Source organism: Cucurbita pepo, chromosome LG19 (genome assembly GCF_002806865.2).
Source record: "Cucurbita pepo subsp. pepo cultivar mu-cu-16 chromosome LG19, ASM280686v2, whole genome shotgun sequence".
NCBI classification, from domain to species: Eukaryota; Viridiplantae; Streptophyta; class Magnoliopsida; order Cucurbitales; family Cucurbitaceae; genus Cucurbita; species Cucurbita pepo.
This window is the reverse complement of record NC_036656.1, coordinates 7208914-7225819: the sequence shown is the minus strand read 5'-3', so window position 1 is coordinate 7225819 and position 16906 is coordinate 7208914. Positions and strand designations below refer to the sequence as shown.

The following is a 16906-nucleotide window of genomic DNA, read 5'->3' as shown; positions in this document are numbered from 1 at the left end:
GCCCACGGCAGCACCTGCCGAGGGGAGATTTGAAAAGGAAAAAAATCAAGTGATTGAACCTCTACTGGCTCAAGGTTCGCTTAACGCTACCAAGTGTAGCTAAAGTTGAGGTGAAACTAGAAAACTACATAACCAAGTGAGTGAATGAATGAACCTACTTACTTCCCTATTATCCCATCTCAAACCAGTAAATTGAAACCTTTTAAATTTCAAAGGCTAAAAATCTATCATTTGCCACCGGTTGGCATCCCAGGTAGCTACGCTCTGAGTGAGCCTATGGAGCTTGCTAATGAAGATTACCAACAACTGTGTAATTGCGCTACTGTGATGATGCGCATTCACAACCAGGCAGACCTTCGTCACCTTCCGTGTGCAACAATCGAAGTTGCTGCTGATTTTGCTTAACAAGAGAACAACTCCATTTTAGAAACCTTAGCTATTGAGGTCTTAAGTTCTTAGTCAGTTGTATCAAGTCCTGAGTAGGAAAAACTTGAGATTGAAGTGATACCCAGCAGCCTTGCCTAAGAAAACAAACGAGTCACTTGGATGTCGTGTAGTATAAACCTCTGATACGTCGTCTAATAGGTTGACATGTATAAATTAACTCAGACAACAAGTGACAATATACCATAAATTTTACACTCGCTATGAAACCGTGTGTGAAAAAGGTCAACTTTACAAAATGGTAATATCAAAACTAAGAGAAACGGAAGCAGAATGCACAATATTTGCAGAAAGGGTGATTTCTCCATCCAGTACCAACTCTTTCTGAAGAGTAACAACGTCTGGACTCCCAGCACAGTCCACCACAGCAGTGGCAGTGTGCGAAGATGGTTTATTCTTCTGGAAGGCACAATGAAAGCAATTATTCATACTCCAACTCCAATCAACAAAGTTAGTCCTTCAGTTCTTCAATGAATGTGCATCAAAATCAGATGACAATTAAGCAGCAATATTCATCAAAGTCCATGAATTTCGGTGCATGAAACACGATATCCAGAAATGGCTAATTTCACAGGAAATTAAAGGCGGGAGCTACCATTAAACAAAACAGCTTCTAGAGATTTTCTAAATTCATGGATTGTACTGATCACCAAATAAATTAAGTCAGATGCATTGCTCAGAGAGACCTAATCAAAATCTCATCTCACAGTACTTACTGCGAGCTATGTCTTTTTTTCATAAGAAACCAGCTTCATTGATAAATTTCAAAAGAAATATACAGAAATAGAAAAGCACAAAACAGCCTATAAAATCCATGTAGCTATAAAAGTTTCTCTAATTAGTTATGATCAAAGATATAGGAAGCCACAAAAATATCAAAGTCTCAAACATCTCCCCTAGAAGACTTCATACCACACTTTTGGAAATTCTTTTGCTACTTTCTACTCAGACTCCCCATCTGAATGGAACAACGACCACTTATCCAGAGAACCTTCCTCTTGTCCTTAAACTTCTTGCCATTCCACATTTGGGGAGAAAAGAAATCTATTTGGTAAGTTACTTGCCCGAACATAGCAAAGGTCCAAAAGGTCAAAAAGAAATTCTCATCACAACATCTAGTGTCTGAATTAATGGCAGGCACGTTCCACATTCTGCCTACACAAAACACTCCAGTTGGTAAGGTATAAAGGAAATAATTACTTATTTGAATAACCTCATTGGTATTGATCTGCCGGAAATAAACTGACAGAGATATTATAAAGGAAAGAATTCCTCATATCGTGTTATGACTGTTTATAAATGTATCCTAAACTCGATGAAGCTACGCATACAGAAAATTCTGTAAATATAGTGATGGAAGCTACGCATACAGAAATTTCCATTCACAGAAAAGCACCCACTAGTTACCAATCATGCTTCAGCACCAGACCTCCTTCACAATCAAACCTCGTACCAATTGGCATTGCAAGAGTACGTGAAACTGTTAAACTGATCATGATGCCTAATGTTTAATATCAAAAGAAACCATTTCCAGGATCTCGGAGCATGAATGAGAAAACCCGTTCTCACTCACAAGCTCCAAAATTGGTTCTTAGCAATCAAATGATATCAATAAAGGATTATTAGAAAACCCATCATCAAGAATTCGATAAAGGCGTTAATGCGAGCGAAAGACAACACTCACCTAAATCCAAAGGCAAAAGGTCAAGGACGAGCTTCATGTGCAGTATTGGAAGCGGAGGAGGCAGGCGAATTCGAATCGTCCTGGCGAGAGGGCAGAGGATTGGAACCCTTAATAACCCAACCAAGAGCGAAGAAGGAGATCCCAGCAAGTATAGCAGTCCCCCAAGCGTGTGAGTACCATTTACTGTACTGTCTAATGGCAAACCTCCATTGATCTCGAAGCGTAGCAGGGTCGGGATTGTGGATCTCCGGTGGGTTCGGAAACCGGACTCTTTGGCCTGTGGATTCGGCCTTGGGGCCACCGCTACTGATTTCATTCATAGTTTTAGGTTGAGAAGAAGAAGGATTCTCAGATGGAGGGTTGGGGTCCGTCATGATGGCGCGCAGCAATTTCCCGGCAAAAAAATACTTCTCTATACTCAGCTATCAATCCTTCAGCTTCAGCGTCGACAAAATCGTCGAACTCGCTCTCCTTTTTCCGGCTTTCGCATGTACGGCCGGGTGGCGCTTAATTTACCGGACAAAATACCGAATTTAACCCTAAACTTAAATTTTTTTTTTCTTTTTTTGACCAATGAACTCTTAATTTCGTCCAAATGTATTTAAAATTTTAATTAGCTTCGCAATCTTAAGACTTCAAATAACTATTGTAATTTTTATTTTCTAAGTCACAATATACTTTCATTTAAAAAATCTATATTTAATTCAAAATGAATGGAGCCTCAATGAAATTTGTTTATTCAATTCTTAATTTTGTGTATAATTCCAATTTAATTTTTTAAAATGCTTGAACTTTTGTTGAAATCAATGATTTTTGAGAGATTTGATTTGATTTGATTTTTTTTTGGTTAAAATTTAGGAGGAATTTAGGGAAAATTGAACCTAATAAAAATAACAATACAGGTCTAAGTTTAGAGCTATGTTAAAATTTCAGAATAAAAATTAATAGAACTTAAACCAATTCAAGATAAAAAAAAAAAATTACTTTTTATCATTTTTGGAAATATCATGATTAAATATGAAGTTTGTATTCAATATGATACTAAACTTCGTAAAAAGAAAAATAGTCATCAATTCATGGATCATTGACCAATAGGTTCGAGATTCGAAGTCTCCACAAAAACGTCCGTTCCCCCCTAGTTGCGTGAAGAAGCAGAAGGTATTAAAAAGGTGCCTAGCAATGGATATCCCAACCACAAACAAATAGACAAAAACACATTTATTCTTGATATGCACAGATATATTTGACCAAATCATATCAGCAGAGCATTCGAGACCAATATTTAAAGAAGGAAAAATATTCCAAAGTGATAAGGGTATAAAGGCATAGAGAATAAAGGTGAACCTAATATTGAAGTCACAATGAATGGAACTTCTTATACTGAGGAAGATATCATCAGAAGTATTCTTTGCATAAATGAAAAATGACATAGTATTACGGTCACTTCTGTGCCAAAGAGGAGAATAATACTTGGTTGCACGGTCACAGACATCGAACAACAATATTAGTCTACGCAAACTAGAAAGTAAAGTTGTAGATATTACATATTGCTCCTCCCAGTGAGAAGAGCTCGAATGGTTCCTGGAGCTCATTTGCGAGCTTCTGCTTTCTTCTGTTCTTTGGCTGAAAGTGAGGGAGAGTGTCAGTTTCAATAAGTCAGTCTTACGGGGAAATATAACTATACAAACTACGGTGTTTTGTTGTATATATTACCAGCCTTTTCTTCTTCTCTCTTTTTAGCAGCTTCTGCCCTTTGTTGACGAATAAGAGTCAAACGTTCTGCATAGCATACAGTGAAATAAAATTTCAATATCAGACAGTGTAATCAATGTCCTGCCTTCAAATTTGTTCACAACACTCGGCAGATAATAGTTGTTCCAGGACTTGGCATTGGCTCCCCATGATACTATCAAAGTACATTTTGAACTAAATTTATAAAAGTTTAGAGATGCAGGGCACATAGTAGTGAATATAATCGAAGTGTAGCTGCAGGAGATCATTTTGAGCATTCCTATATTTTTTTTCCCTTTTAACTCGGGGAAAGAATAAAAAGAAAAGGAACATTATTATCTCGGATGACAGATCGAAAATAAAAAGGATTCTATCCTCACAAAATAGAACACATACTTAAACCAAAGAACTGATCATTGAAGAAGACTTACCTAAATCCTTCTTAGCTTGTTCAGTTTTCCCCTGTTCTTGAAGCCTCATGTATCGCTCATGAGCCTTTTGTTTTTCTATCTCCTCTCTGGGAAAGCAAAGAAAACAAAATTCTATAAGTGATGTCCATACCTATAACATTGCCAGATTTGTTTCCAGAATAAGAATCATAGAAATATAAGTACGTATTAGATATTCTTTACAACAATGAAAATATACTTGTAACAACCTTTCACGCCTTGAAAGTTCAGTTGTTTTCCCAATCTGCAAAATGAAGTGAAATTACACAACTACTGTATAATAATGTTCAAATTGCAAAACCATATGCGAGGATGATTATAAAACTTACATCAATATCTCTAGCTTTCAAGGTTTTTGGCTTTACCAAGTTAGGATTTTCAATCTCAATAATACCTTGAGTGCCTTTCCTCTGGCAGAATTTGACAACAAAATAAAAGTGATTTAGTCCCGCTCAGCTCAAATAAAAAACAGAAAAAGATATAGAAATTTAGGCTTAGAGATTAAGTCAAAAAAATAAAAAATAAAAATAAGTGACTGAATACAAACTCTAGGCTGATCTCCCTGATCATCAGATTCATCCCCAGATTCTTGTTCAGATCCTTCCTCATTTTCTTCCTCCTTGTGTTCAGCTTCTACCTACAATACTAAATTGAATACCTCATGTGCACAAAAATGAGTAAAATAGTAAGAACAAGACCATGCAGTTGCAGCTGGGTTACTGAAGCAAAAATTGTAACACAACAGTGTATTATCCATCCTCAATTGGATAAAACAACTGCCGTATTATAGGACACATGCAGATCATATATTGGCTTAAAAGCTTCTTTGGAGCTTATATTGTTGGAAGATGAGAATGGTAGTGGGAACTTCGTGTGTGCGTGTCTTGAATCTTGAGAAACAGAGAGAGAGAGAGAGAGAGAGAGAGAGAGAGAGTGAACCTGTCTAAACGTGCGTGGACGAGAGGAGGTTCCAGCAACTACAATTAAGGCAGAAACTGTAGTTAGCAATGCAAATTTAAGGCATCTTAATCCTTCTCAACAATAAACTCTATAGTTTTGATGTAGTCTTTCAAAACGAAAATCTTAAGAACGGAAGATTATAATCTCAAACGTGTTTACACAATGCGTTGAAAACAAAATTTGGGTTTTGCTTTAAAGGTTAATTCCTTGACGCCATCCATATCGCCCATATTGTACTAGGTTTAAGAAGTAATCCAAAGAAAACGCGTTCAACTCTGCAGTAGAAGAAAATCGTGCAAGACTCTTCATTTAGATTACAACAGATTAAGACTCCACTTTTTTAGGGAAAAAAAAAAAGAAAAAAAAAACAGAACTATTTCCTCAATCAGCTAAGCCTAAATCTCACCCCCAAACCAAGCACCTCCTCATAGTCGCAGAAAATGATTTAAAAATAACTAGGTTGCATTGCATATAGAACAGCTGAAATCACTAATATATCCAGTATCATTCCAAATACTTGAATTTTTAAGTCACGCACCAGCTCATATCCTTGGAAAAGAATAAATGGTTCCAAACGAATTTCTCAACTCAATTCTATAAAATCAAATTAGGGGCAGAGAAAGACGCGCGCACTGAAAGAAAAGATCTCATGATCTTGAGTTCCTCAATAATTAAACGAAGGTAGTGAAATAAGATATAGAATTATTGCTTACGCATGTCTTCAGGGGTGGAGAATTGGCGCCGGCCGGTGGGCTTGCTCTTGTACTTTCCTCTTCCCATCGTCGACGAAAAGCAGAAGGAAGAAAGTGGAAATTGGAGGAAGAATCAGAAGAGAGTGAGAATGGACGTAGAAGCCCCCTCTGAGTTTATTCGTCGAAGAAGAAGTTGGTTCCCGCTCCGCCTCTCCGCCGAGAGAGGAAAATTTTTAGTTGTGTTGGCTTATTCGTTCCCGTCCCGTTTACACCTCTCTTTGGTGTAAATCGCCAACCGGATTCCCCAAACCCTACCCGACCCGCCACCCAAGAATCTCTCTCTCTTTTTTTTTTTTCTCTCATTAAAATTTTGCACTTCATATTTTACTTTTTCAAAATACCCTATATTTATTTTTCAGGTGTGTTTCTGTTTTAAATATTCTTTTTATTAGTTTAATAACGGAAATAAAATATTACCTGAGAAAAAACAAATTATAGATTTGTACAACTAATTTGTTTTTAAAATAAAGATAAAACATATTAATATATTCTTATATTTTTTAAGTATTTTTTTAATCATTCAAAAAACATAATTAAAATTTGTCTAACAAAAAATCAGCTATTCGATATACCTTTAATTTGTACTTCCAGACGAAGGAAGATCTCCTTCAATTCGTATTGGTGTCCGACGAAAAGATTCTTCTTTGTGTTCGGATATATGAGAATGACTTAATTCAACTTACATTGGTCGGAAGCATCGATTTTCGACAGTTGGTTACGGCGTCTGTGGCAGATGATGGTGAATCTGCCTTTGAGCACTTTGATTCTAGCATGTTTGCAATGACCAGGTGCCCAATGAGGTAATCGCGATGGAGTCTGTTTATGTTAGTGAACACTGATGCTTACTTCGGCGCTTTAGCAAACACCGTACATGAGTCGTTACCTTGAGCATACAGGTAGTAGTATTCGATATGCATCGGACATGATGTTATGTATAATTTTACGGGCTTTGAATCCCCCCTCTAAAGGAGTCGCCATCCTCCTTGATGTCAAGGTCGTATCAAAAGCTACCCGAACAGCATAGGAAATTTTGTATCAACTTAAAAAATGAAAACATGCTTGTCTGTTAGTCTGTCTGCCTCAAGTATGCAGTAAGTGCAAGACTTTTTCTTGCATAATAATAATGTCGAAGCTGTAAGAATTTTACTTCTACTTTATGATAATAATAACCCATTCACGAGTCATACAAATCTAATCCAGCAGCCAAGAACACCGTGTTTTAGCAGCAAATGAAGGTAACGAAAATGTTTTGTGAATGTTTATTTATATGGAGATGAACATGTTTCTTTAAAAAGGATGGTTGAACAAAGGTCACATTCATCCGAATATGCCGCCAAAAACTTCAAAAGGTCACCGTCTCAAGAATCAAACGCATTGACCCACAATAATGGAAGAATGCTTGCATCTAATGAAAGCGTCATCTTAATGGAAACTAAAACAGAGTGAAGATCAGGAAAAGTATCACATAACTGTTACAAGATACTGCCTACCCTTGTTCTTCAACATATTCAACCCACTTTGCATTCAAAATATCAAAGATGGGACAATAGAGAAAGATTCAACAGGAAACAATTCGGTAAATCTACGTTTCTGATAATGGTTAACAAGGTAACCTTCGAGCAATATGCATTTCAATATCTTGAGAGATGACTGAAAAGATTACTCAAGATGTGTAAGTTGACATTGACATCAAATAGAATAAAAACTAGGATTATCCACGTACATAACGAGACATAATGTAGGCGGATTACATTTTATCGAAATCCAGACGACCTAAACCATCAACGGAGTTTATAACGCCAGCAAAAATAATATACATCACTGGTTAGTTTCTGCTGGGTTACAGCGACTAATGTCCTTCTAGAATATATCAATTGCAAATTGTAACCCAAAATATTAGGGAAACAACCAGCTTTACCGTTGTTATCCAGAGGTTTGAAGCTCCATCCTGAAGGGTGCATCCGTTGCAGCTCCCATGAGATGAGCATCAGATAGTATACCATGAGAGAAGAAAGAAAAGGAAAAAAATTATTTAGGTTATTTGGGGCCAAAAAGAAGTACCGAATTCTGGAAGAATGAATCGTAAACTCAAACCCATCATGTTTAGATGGATATCATCAGGCATGCAACTCATTCAACAACTGAGCTTCTTAACTACGTAAGGTAATATTCGCTCAAATTCTCCACAAGGTAATCATATTGTGCATGAAGCATATAATCATATGTTCCATTGGGTGGCATGACTCTATTTGCTGATGAGTATACATTTCCAACACCAACTTTTGTGTTAATTTTGGTCCTCCCCTTCATAAAGCGTTTATTATCAGGAAACTCAGCAGCCAGTCTCCCCATTTGTCTCTGTAAATCGGCAACCGAATCATTTGTTACCTTCGCCTTGGAACTTTTTTTCCCATCAACGAGTTTCAACTCCAATCTATACAAAGCGCAGGCATCATACTTATTGATTTCATATTCATAAAGATGCCACTCAAAGTGGTTCAATGGCTGAGGATCCATGTAATAAGATCTTTTCAGCCCTCCAAACTCATTCATCACTTGCTTTCTTGACTCATGCCAACCACGTCCACTATAATCTGGCAATGACCTCTGCTTCCTATTCCCACTCTCAAATGCTCTACGAGGCTTGTCAAAGAAAAGCCACTCCCTAATCATCTCACCCTCCAATATTGACAGATCAAATAGCTCTGCAATATAATAAAGAGACGTTGGCTAAATATAATTCAACAAAGCATATATCAAAGTTCAGTACAATCAATTTCAACAGAGTTTTACATGCATTGCATGTCAATGCAATATACCAGCTGCAAGAACTTACCAGGAGCATTCCAAGGGGATTTAGCCGTGGCAGCTCCCTCACATTCAGGGATACCAACATCTTTTCCTTGTGCCTTCGTACTAAGAGCAGCAAAAAGCAAACCATCCTTCAGACCAATGCCACCAGGTCGTAAAACTGGACCCATTCCAGGAGGGCCTTCATTCAATGCTAAGGCAGCATGAAAACTGCTGCAGTAATCCTCACACCAATCCAACCCTTGGGCAGGTCGTGGGCAATCCCAAAGCGCACATTTTGGGCCTAAGAAAGCAGCAGGTGGAGGACATATGCTGGGACAATAGCTGGAAACATGAGGAATTTCACTCTCCCCACACAAACCTCTACCATTAAGGAAGGAGTAAAAGTTGTGTTCACTGCCTTGATGTAAATCAAGCTGATGACACTCCAAATATGTGGCTCCTTCCAAGTTATTCATAGCCAAACCATGAACTCCTGAAGGGGAGTTCTTGCACTGATCAACTAGAGGGAAGCTTGGTTCTTGGTGTACACGATTCACGTTAAATCCCTGAAGCAGGTTAAGAAGTGATACTAAGAACCTATAATAACAGGCATGAAAGGCAAGACAGATTTTCAAATTTATTAGACATTTTCTTCCACAATAAGCTCACAACGAACTAGAATAAAAGAGAAGGAACCAACTTCACCAACAAAATTCATATTCATACAGCTCTTAGAGTTTAAACACATTGCAAGATGATAGTCCAGGTGATGAGGAAAGAGATAAAAAATCCCATGAAGGGCATGTATCAATAACTCCATGCTTGTATATCCTAATGTTTATCTGTGTTAGGTCAGGAAAATATGGTGCTGGAAGAAAATTTTCTAATTTCACCAATTATCGTAGTTGACATGCATGGGGCGACCGCATAACAAGGGCCAGGACAGAAACTTTCAAAATTGTCTCAGTATCTTTTGCAAAAGCCAGAACCAAGACAAAAATAGCATTAAACATTCGAACCAATCAGTGCTCTCTTCTTTTGTTTTAATATACCCCATCACCTCCAATAATTATCAAGGGCCATAGTTATAAAGTAAAGAGGAAAAGATAAACTGAGGCACAACATGAACTATGTAATATCAACAGCAAAATAAACGTAAAAAAAGTTCCCACCTCTTGAACTGCCATAGTATCTCCAACCTGCAGATTTTGTTCATTGGGTTCTGGTTTAGGAGCAGCTAATGGACTAGATGCATCATCATCCTCCTCGCAAAGTTGTAGCAATCGACAAATGTCCGATGAAAATGACCCAAGGCTTCCACCCTAAGTCAAACATACGCTAAAAACATCATAATCCACTTAAACTCAGTTATACTAGCTGCCGTCCTCAATGCCACATGCATAAATTATGCAGATTATCATATCAATTGATACTCTTCATCTTATGCACTTAAAATGAATTGAATATACAGTGCTAACTTGTTGCAAAGAGGATGCTGGAGAGGGCTCGTTCAGCTCTGCTTTCCACTCACGAAGCATCTGATGGACTTGTTCCTCGAGCACTGCCACATCAACATTGCGGCTCTCTTTCCTTGCATATTGCAAATCTACAAATATGCTTTGCAGATCATCGACCCGGTTCTTTGCCTTATCCTTAAAGAGCTTGTGGGAAGCCGACTTGCAACTGGTCTTCGAATGCTTCCCCATTGCAGAACTCTAAGTTTCTCTTAGTCCCTATGAGCCCAACCAAAGAAGTGCATGTTAGATAACAGGTGTGGAAAATTATCCACTAAATTTCAGCATAGAGACAGCAAAACGAACCAACAGAAATTCATTAAAGGTGAAGTAATAACTATAAATAAATCGATTTTAGACGAACCCATTCAAAAAGAAAAAACAAAAATTATGTAACACAGACAAAATCCTTTTGAAGCAAATTCGATTCAACTTGTACAAGCAGAGATCAGTTTCATAAATTATCGAAATCAATCAGATCCCACATGAGCACGGGCATCAAGGAACTAAATTTCAATCCTCCGCAGGACTAAACTAAACTAATGCGCAAAGGAGATAAAAATAACTCAAATAAGCGGGAAAGAAAAAAAAGAGAAAAATCCCATATCAGATCAAAACCAATAGAGGTCAGGTAAAATTACCGAGGAACTCGCAGCCGAATCGAAAGCCCTAGCTCTGAACAGGGCTTGAACCTCCCACAATAAGAAGCAAGAAAGTGCAAGGACACCTGATCGAAGAAGAGGGAAAAAAAACAGGAGAAACGTAAAGTGAAATATTCGCGATGAAGGGATTGATCGAAAAGCAGATGCTCTTCTTCACTTCAACAGTTCCAATGGCTTGGATGCCCCAATTTCAATTCAGTTTTCTTCTCTTTATTCTCTTTTATTTCTGATTTAGTAGGAGCGAGAAAAATAGAGAGAGACAGAGACAGAGTTGCAGTTACACATGAATTTGGGCTTTGAGAGCTCTGTAAGCATTTCGTCTTCTTTCCCACCGCCTCTCATCAAAAAAATAAATAAAAATTATCCTAAATGCATATTAATGACACTTTTTGACTCTTTTTTACTTTCCATAAAATTTACTTTTTAATATTATTTATTTACCAAAAAAATATTCAAATTAATTTCCCAAATAAAACTCATTGGAAATATTGCAAGCCAAGCTTTTCACGTGAAATCTAATTTATTACCAACTAAATTTTCTCTCCTCCCTTTATTTTCTAAAATGTTTTAAGAAATAATTTAGTGTTCATGTTTTTAACAACAGAACATTTCTATATCATGTTATTTTTTCAAGAAAAGAAAAATATGATAGGTTGAGATAAATATAAGGAATAAAGGGTATTTCCACTATCCATCTCCAAGATTCCCATGTTATCTCTTCAAGATAGTTGGCCCTTCCCATTTTATTTTATCATCCATACCCATTTTGGATGAACTCTAACATGTGTAATCAAAATATACTAAACCAAACGAGTGGTGGGATGCACGAGTCTTGAAGTTGGAATTCAACGGGCCCTAATCCAGAGTGGAGCTAACTGAGATTGGGTACCACATGCTTTTCTTGCTGTTACAAACAAACATAATCACCACTTTCTCAAGGAATATTAGCTAATGGACAACAACAATTTCATGAATTCATCACCTCACTACATGTCACAATAGTCAACAAAGAGTGGACGCTAAAAGAATTGTCTCACAAAAGTAATTGAAAAGGGATTGATGCTGATCATTCGATAATTAGCCACAAATCCCCTTTCCAAGACCAAAAAGAAACCACTTTTTGTAAAGAAGAGTAGTAATATTGAAGCACTTCTAGCAAGAGAGAGTTGACAGAGATTAAAGGGAAGATGATGAACACTTTCATGGAAAGTTGGGTTAGCTTGTGAGGGAAGGGAAGAGTAGTATAGTCATAGATCATGTCATCAGATGATTAGGGCCATCATAGCTAAAATTCTTCATTTAGTACATATTCTTGCACAGTTTACACCCCCATTAATGCGGGGTGAGAGAGAATTTAATTGGAATAATGATCGTTTACAGTGTGAAAAATACTAATACCAGAAGTGTCGAAAGAATTAGGAAAATGCACCTCCGTTTTTCAAGACCGCGTTGATTAAATCATCACATTTCTCGCTGGACAAACTAGCAACTTAATCAAGCAGGCGGCTTTGCTAAATTTCCACTTTCAGAGGGAGTGTGTTTGAAGTTCAAAATACCACTGAGACCTCGTCCTCTGGCATGTTGTTCCAGTTCTACCAGTTTTTGCTGCAGAAGTTCCAATTCTGTTGATAAGCTTTCGTCTCTCTGCCTCAGTGCCTAAATGTAATAAACCACATCAGAGAACTTAGTCTAAGTATATATCTTAACCAGTTAAACTAATATGTTTAAGTTAATGAAGATGGGTTTGGGGACGTGAGGTTGGATTGGCCAAGAAATTACACAATTGGATGGGAGAAGCAAGAAGTGGCGAGGAATATAGGAGTTGATTCGCTATGGGAATAAGTTCACTTTGTCGCAGACCCCTGATCCGTTATTCCAACAGTAATATTTCTTATGGTCGAAGGATTCATTCCTGTATCCATAAATCATAACCTTACCTCAGTTCAGCTCCATTCAAGTAGGTTACCAAGTAAGTGAATTCAAACAACCATAGTACTTAGAACAAAATGTGATCTGTGAAGGAGAAAATAACTATACCATTACCTCCATTTCTTGTCTGCGTACTTCTTCTTTTCTGGCTTCTGATCTAGCACTTCTCTGAACCTCAAATATCACGATTGCTCCTGCAACCTATAAATTTCCAGAAACTAAAACGTAAAACAAATAATCAATAAAATGAAGAGGTCAAAAAAAGTTTTCAAGCAGCCAAGCACAATAAGTCAAACTCCCAACAGTTATATTGTGAGATCCCACATCGGATGAGAGAAGAACGAAACATTCCTTATAAGGGTGTGGAAACATCTCCCTAATAGACGCATTATAAAACCTTGAGGGGAAAGCTCAAAGAGAACAATATCTGATAGCGGTGGGTTTGGGCTGTCACAAATAGTATCAAAGCCCGACACTAGGCAAAGTGCCAGCGAGGACGCCGGGCCCCGTAGAGGGATGGATTGTGAGATCCCACATTGATTGGAGAGGGAAACAATTGCCAGCGAGAACGTTGGGCCCCAAAGTGGGGTGGATTGTGATCCCACATCGGTGGGAGAAGGGGACGAAGCATTTTTTATAAGGGTGTGGAAACCTCTCCCTAATAAATGCGTTTTAAAAACCTTTAGGGGAAGCGCGAAAGGGAAAGCCCAAAGAGGACAATATCTGCTAGCTATGGATTTGGGCCGTTACATATATACACATTTTCTCTTGCATCTTTGTCCAAAGAGTTGTATTCCTGATAGGTCTCGGATTCTCAACTGGGGGTTTCCAGACCCCAAATACCTGAGCAGATTATCGAGGCATAATTCCATCGAAGGTAAAATGAACCCCAAAATAAAACAGCGCTTAGTTGATATTTTCTTATAATCATAAGTATGCACAATGGTTCACAAATGAGCTCCTTAGTTTCCAAAATACAATGCTAAATATCCGTGAAATATATAGTTGATCAATACTTGCTGTAACATGGTATATAGTATGTTTCAGTTTAGGAATGGTCTTAACCAAAAGAAAAAGAAGCGATTCTACTTGAAAATGAATATTACCGAGAAAACAAAAACCTCGCCAATCAGGTCAACAGCAGCCTGAACTGCTTTCTCCTCATCCAGAGGGCGAATTTCTACATCAGTTGCATGACCATATATGCGTCTTTGCATTTGTGTTGACATCCGATGGTTAATCTGTCAGTTTAGCATTGAAGAAATGAGGTCTTAAGAATTATTCATAAAGTAAAGCTAGCAGTATACAAACATACATTCAAACATGAAGCACCCACTTTAACTAAGTGTCTCCCTAAACAATCAATGCAAACTAACCTTTGCAGATCATACTTTCTAAAGCATCTATAATTGGAAAAACTAAATCTCATCGCTTATGTATGAATGAAGGTAAGACTCCATTGTCATAGCATGGCTGGCATTCCTGATGAAGGTACGTCTGTAAAGGAGAAACACAACACCTGCGACAGAAAAGTATTTGGAAGTATCCAATCAACTAAAGTGGATATTACTTCACAAATTTCTTCCCCTTATACCTCTCAGGCTTAAGTAGATATTACTACTCTTGGAAATTTTTCAAACAAAAAAAATGGAGAAAGAAAGAAAATGAAGTTAAGAGAGGCATTTTGGCACCACGAGAGTCGGCTACACTTGTTGAAGCAGGGCAACGGAAATTAGTTCGGATTAAGAAAAAACTCTTCCCTAGCATCCTTTCAATGAATTCCAACATAGTTCGGAGAATGAAATTGTTACAAGTTCCTTGCTCATTCTAAGGCCCTTTCTTGAGGAAAGACTTTTAGCTGATAGATTGGATTTGAGGCTCATCTCTAAAACAGATACGGGCTCAAGAGATTGTTCGATGAAGAAGAGAATAGGAAGGCAATCTTTCAACTAAATTCTAATGAGTATCATTAGAATCGAGTTTACATGGCAAAAAACTATTATATGGTCAAGAAGTTATCTCATTAGCTTAGCTAGCCCAAACACAAACAAAAAAATTATAAATAAAAGATCCCTATGAGATTGCTAGTCCTGACAAGTATACAGTTGGTCATTTTATAAGAGATGAAAGACAGCTAAAGCTAGCCCCTCGTATTTGTTCCATTATGTTCTTAGATAGGCCTTTATTAACTTTGTAATTGATGAAATTCATACATAATCCTCATCCTTGGACCTACAGCTATTTGTGTAAAATTGTCAGAGTGTTCTAGCCAATAGAATGATAACTAGTGACCATCTCCAGATAATGCTCAGAAATTTTAATACATGGCAATTGCTTTTAGCTGGATTTTGGTTATAATATAACATCGTTCTCTAAACTTTACCAGTTAAAATTAAATGGGGTTAAGTTGAAGAGCTTCTTAATTTCGTGTAAGATGAGGATTCATTGTCGTACGAAGCAATTTCATTTGGAATGGGGCAAGTTTGAAGAACTTCTTAACCCAACAAGCACAACTACTTGAGAAGAAGGTAACGCATAAAACAATGATCAAAACCAACCAATCAGAAGAATCGTTTGAAAGAAGACCATGAAAGGGGCGCCGAATTATTTGCTGCAATAACAATAGCTCAACTCAACGAAACATGATCTTGTATAAATCAGTACAACATAATGAAGCACAACCAAAGAATCAAGAACCCATAAGCAGAAATCCAGAACGAAATTATAAATACCTGGGCGAAATTGATGATAGACTGCCTAAATCTGGGGTGCAACGCAGCTTGCTTCTTGAGCCTATTACCAAGTGGCTTGCTCAGAGTTTTCAACACGAGCGTTCCGAGCTTCAGTACCGGGAGTACCATGACTACAACGAATAAATCCGGTAATCTGATTGGAAGGCTTCGCTTTTGCTGTCCTTCGGGAATTAACAACACACGGTCAGAGCTAATGAATGTCAACGAATTGAATAGTCAGAGAAGATGAAGACAAGCCATTTGCGATCGAGGAACCGTTGGAGCGAAGTCGCCAAATGGGGAAATGGTTTAGGTTCCCCGCGAGCAATATTTGACGAGGGAAATTCCGAAAAATATTTTCCCCATATAAGATTATTAATTTTTTCCTCGCAAAAGTCGATGTGGGACGTCATAATGAAGCGGAAAACATATTGAAAATTAATTAAATGAAAGAATATATTGTTAAAGCAGGTTGTCATGGGCTCAACGGGAAACGGCTAAATGGGTCTCTATTGGGCCGGCCCAAATACTCGCTAATAGGCAATACGAGGCCCAAATATAAATGGGTCGCCTTTCTACTTCTTCACAATTTCTATACTCAATTATCTTCTTTATTCCTCTAAAATATCTGGTGTCATACTTTTCGCTAGTCACCGGTCCGTCCATCCGGTCCGATCCGACGCATGAAATGACAGTGAAAGCTGAGAGAGCTTCACAAGTAGCCAAGCCGACAACTTCTGTTCGACAAAGACCGGTCTAGTTCCTTTTGGCAAGTCGTGCGTGGGTCCGCTTCTCCACAAACCGTATGCCACGTGTACCAACCACATCCAAATACGAATCCTCGTTGGAGCTTTCGAGGTTGTTGCCACGGTAGCGCTCTGGATTCAAACATGTGGACAGTGGCGCGTGAGTAAAAGGTGAGATGAACGAATGGAAACGGGCGGGCGGGCGGGCGGGCGGGTGTAAAGTACGATGAAAGGCTGAGACGACAAGGAGCAGCAGCACCCGCGTAAAAGTCGAGGGTTCTCTCTGCCAACAAAGACAATTGCTTTCTCTGATCCTTGCATTGCCCCCTTTTTTTCTTTTCGCTTCGTTCTCACGCTTCTCCACGCGCGTGTTTGTTAAACCCCCCTCATATCCTCTTGCTTTATGCTACACGCGCTATACCTATAACTTATTTTCATCGTTTTCTTCGCAGATGAACAATATGCGAGTGCCACCGATTTAATTTTTAAATAATCTAATTTGTTCCTTCT

General features: G+C 38.0%; 4 protein-coding genes across 7 annotated transcripts; all 4 read right to left on the bottom strand.

The window, feature by feature from the left end:
- Positions 1–570: 570 nt before the first annotated feature.
- On the bottom strand, positions 571–2648 carry LOC111781034. 4 transcript variants are annotated; one of them, XM_023661430.1, is made up of 2 exons: positions 2129–2647; positions 571–843 (listed from the first exon to the last, which is right to left on the bottom strand). In XM_023661430.1, exon 1 carries the CDS (start codon positions 2500–2502, stop codon positions 2149–2151), a length of 354 nt encoding a protein of 117 aa, XP_023517198.1. In that variant the 5' UTR covers positions 2503–2647; the 3' UTR covers positions 571–843; positions 2129–2148. The 4 variants fall into 4 exon arrangements, with proteins under 4 accessions (XP_023517198.1, XP_023517200.1, XP_023517201.1 ...); XM_023661432.1 differs by having other exon boundaries at positions 573–909; positions 2129–2648; XM_023661433.1 differs by lacking the exon at positions 571–843 and adding an exon at positions 1099–1595 and having other exon boundaries at positions 2129–2648.
- Positions 2649–3466: 818 nt separating this feature from the next.
- LOC111780950 (28 kDa heat- and acid-stable phosphoprotein-like) lies at positions 3467–6251 on the bottom strand. The gene is made up of 8 exons (XM_023661317.1): positions 5982–6251; positions 5248–5285; positions 4856–4945; positions 4638–4718; positions 4518–4552; positions 4291–4376; positions 3842–3907; positions 3467–3751 (listed from the first exon to the last, which is right to left on the bottom strand). The coding sequence occupies exons 1-8, from the start codon at positions 6046–6048 to the stop codon at positions 3717–3719; spliced, it is 498 nt and encodes a 165-aa protein (XP_023517085.1). The 5' UTR covers positions 6049–6251; the 3' UTR covers positions 3467–3716.
- A 1341-nt stretch (positions 6252–7592) lies between these two features.
- LOC111781564 (transcription factor VOZ1-like) lies at positions 7593–11316 on the bottom strand. The gene is made up of 5 exons (XM_023662230.1): positions 10969–11316; positions 10292–10546; positions 9986–10135; positions 8857–9379; positions 7593–8725 (listed from the first exon to the last, which is right to left on the bottom strand). The coding sequence occupies exons 2-5, from the start codon at positions 10517–10519 to the stop codon at positions 8175–8177; spliced, it is 1452 nt and encodes a 483-aa protein (XP_023517998.1). The 5' UTR covers positions 10520–10546; positions 10969–11316; the 3' UTR covers positions 7593–8174.
- A 920-nt stretch (positions 11317–12236) lies between these two features.
- LOC111781165 (OPA3-like protein) lies at positions 12237–16005 on the bottom strand. Its single transcript, XM_023661617.1, has 4 exons — positions 15651–16005; positions 14025–14159; positions 13033–13119; positions 12237–12645 (listed from the first exon to the last, which is right to left on the bottom strand). Exons 1-4 carry the CDS (start codon positions 15777–15779, stop codon positions 12484–12486), a joined length of 513 nt encoding a protein of 170 aa, XP_023517385.1. The 5' UTR covers positions 15780–16005; the 3' UTR covers positions 12237–12483.
- Between the last annotated feature and the right edge of the window lie 901 nt (positions 16006–16906).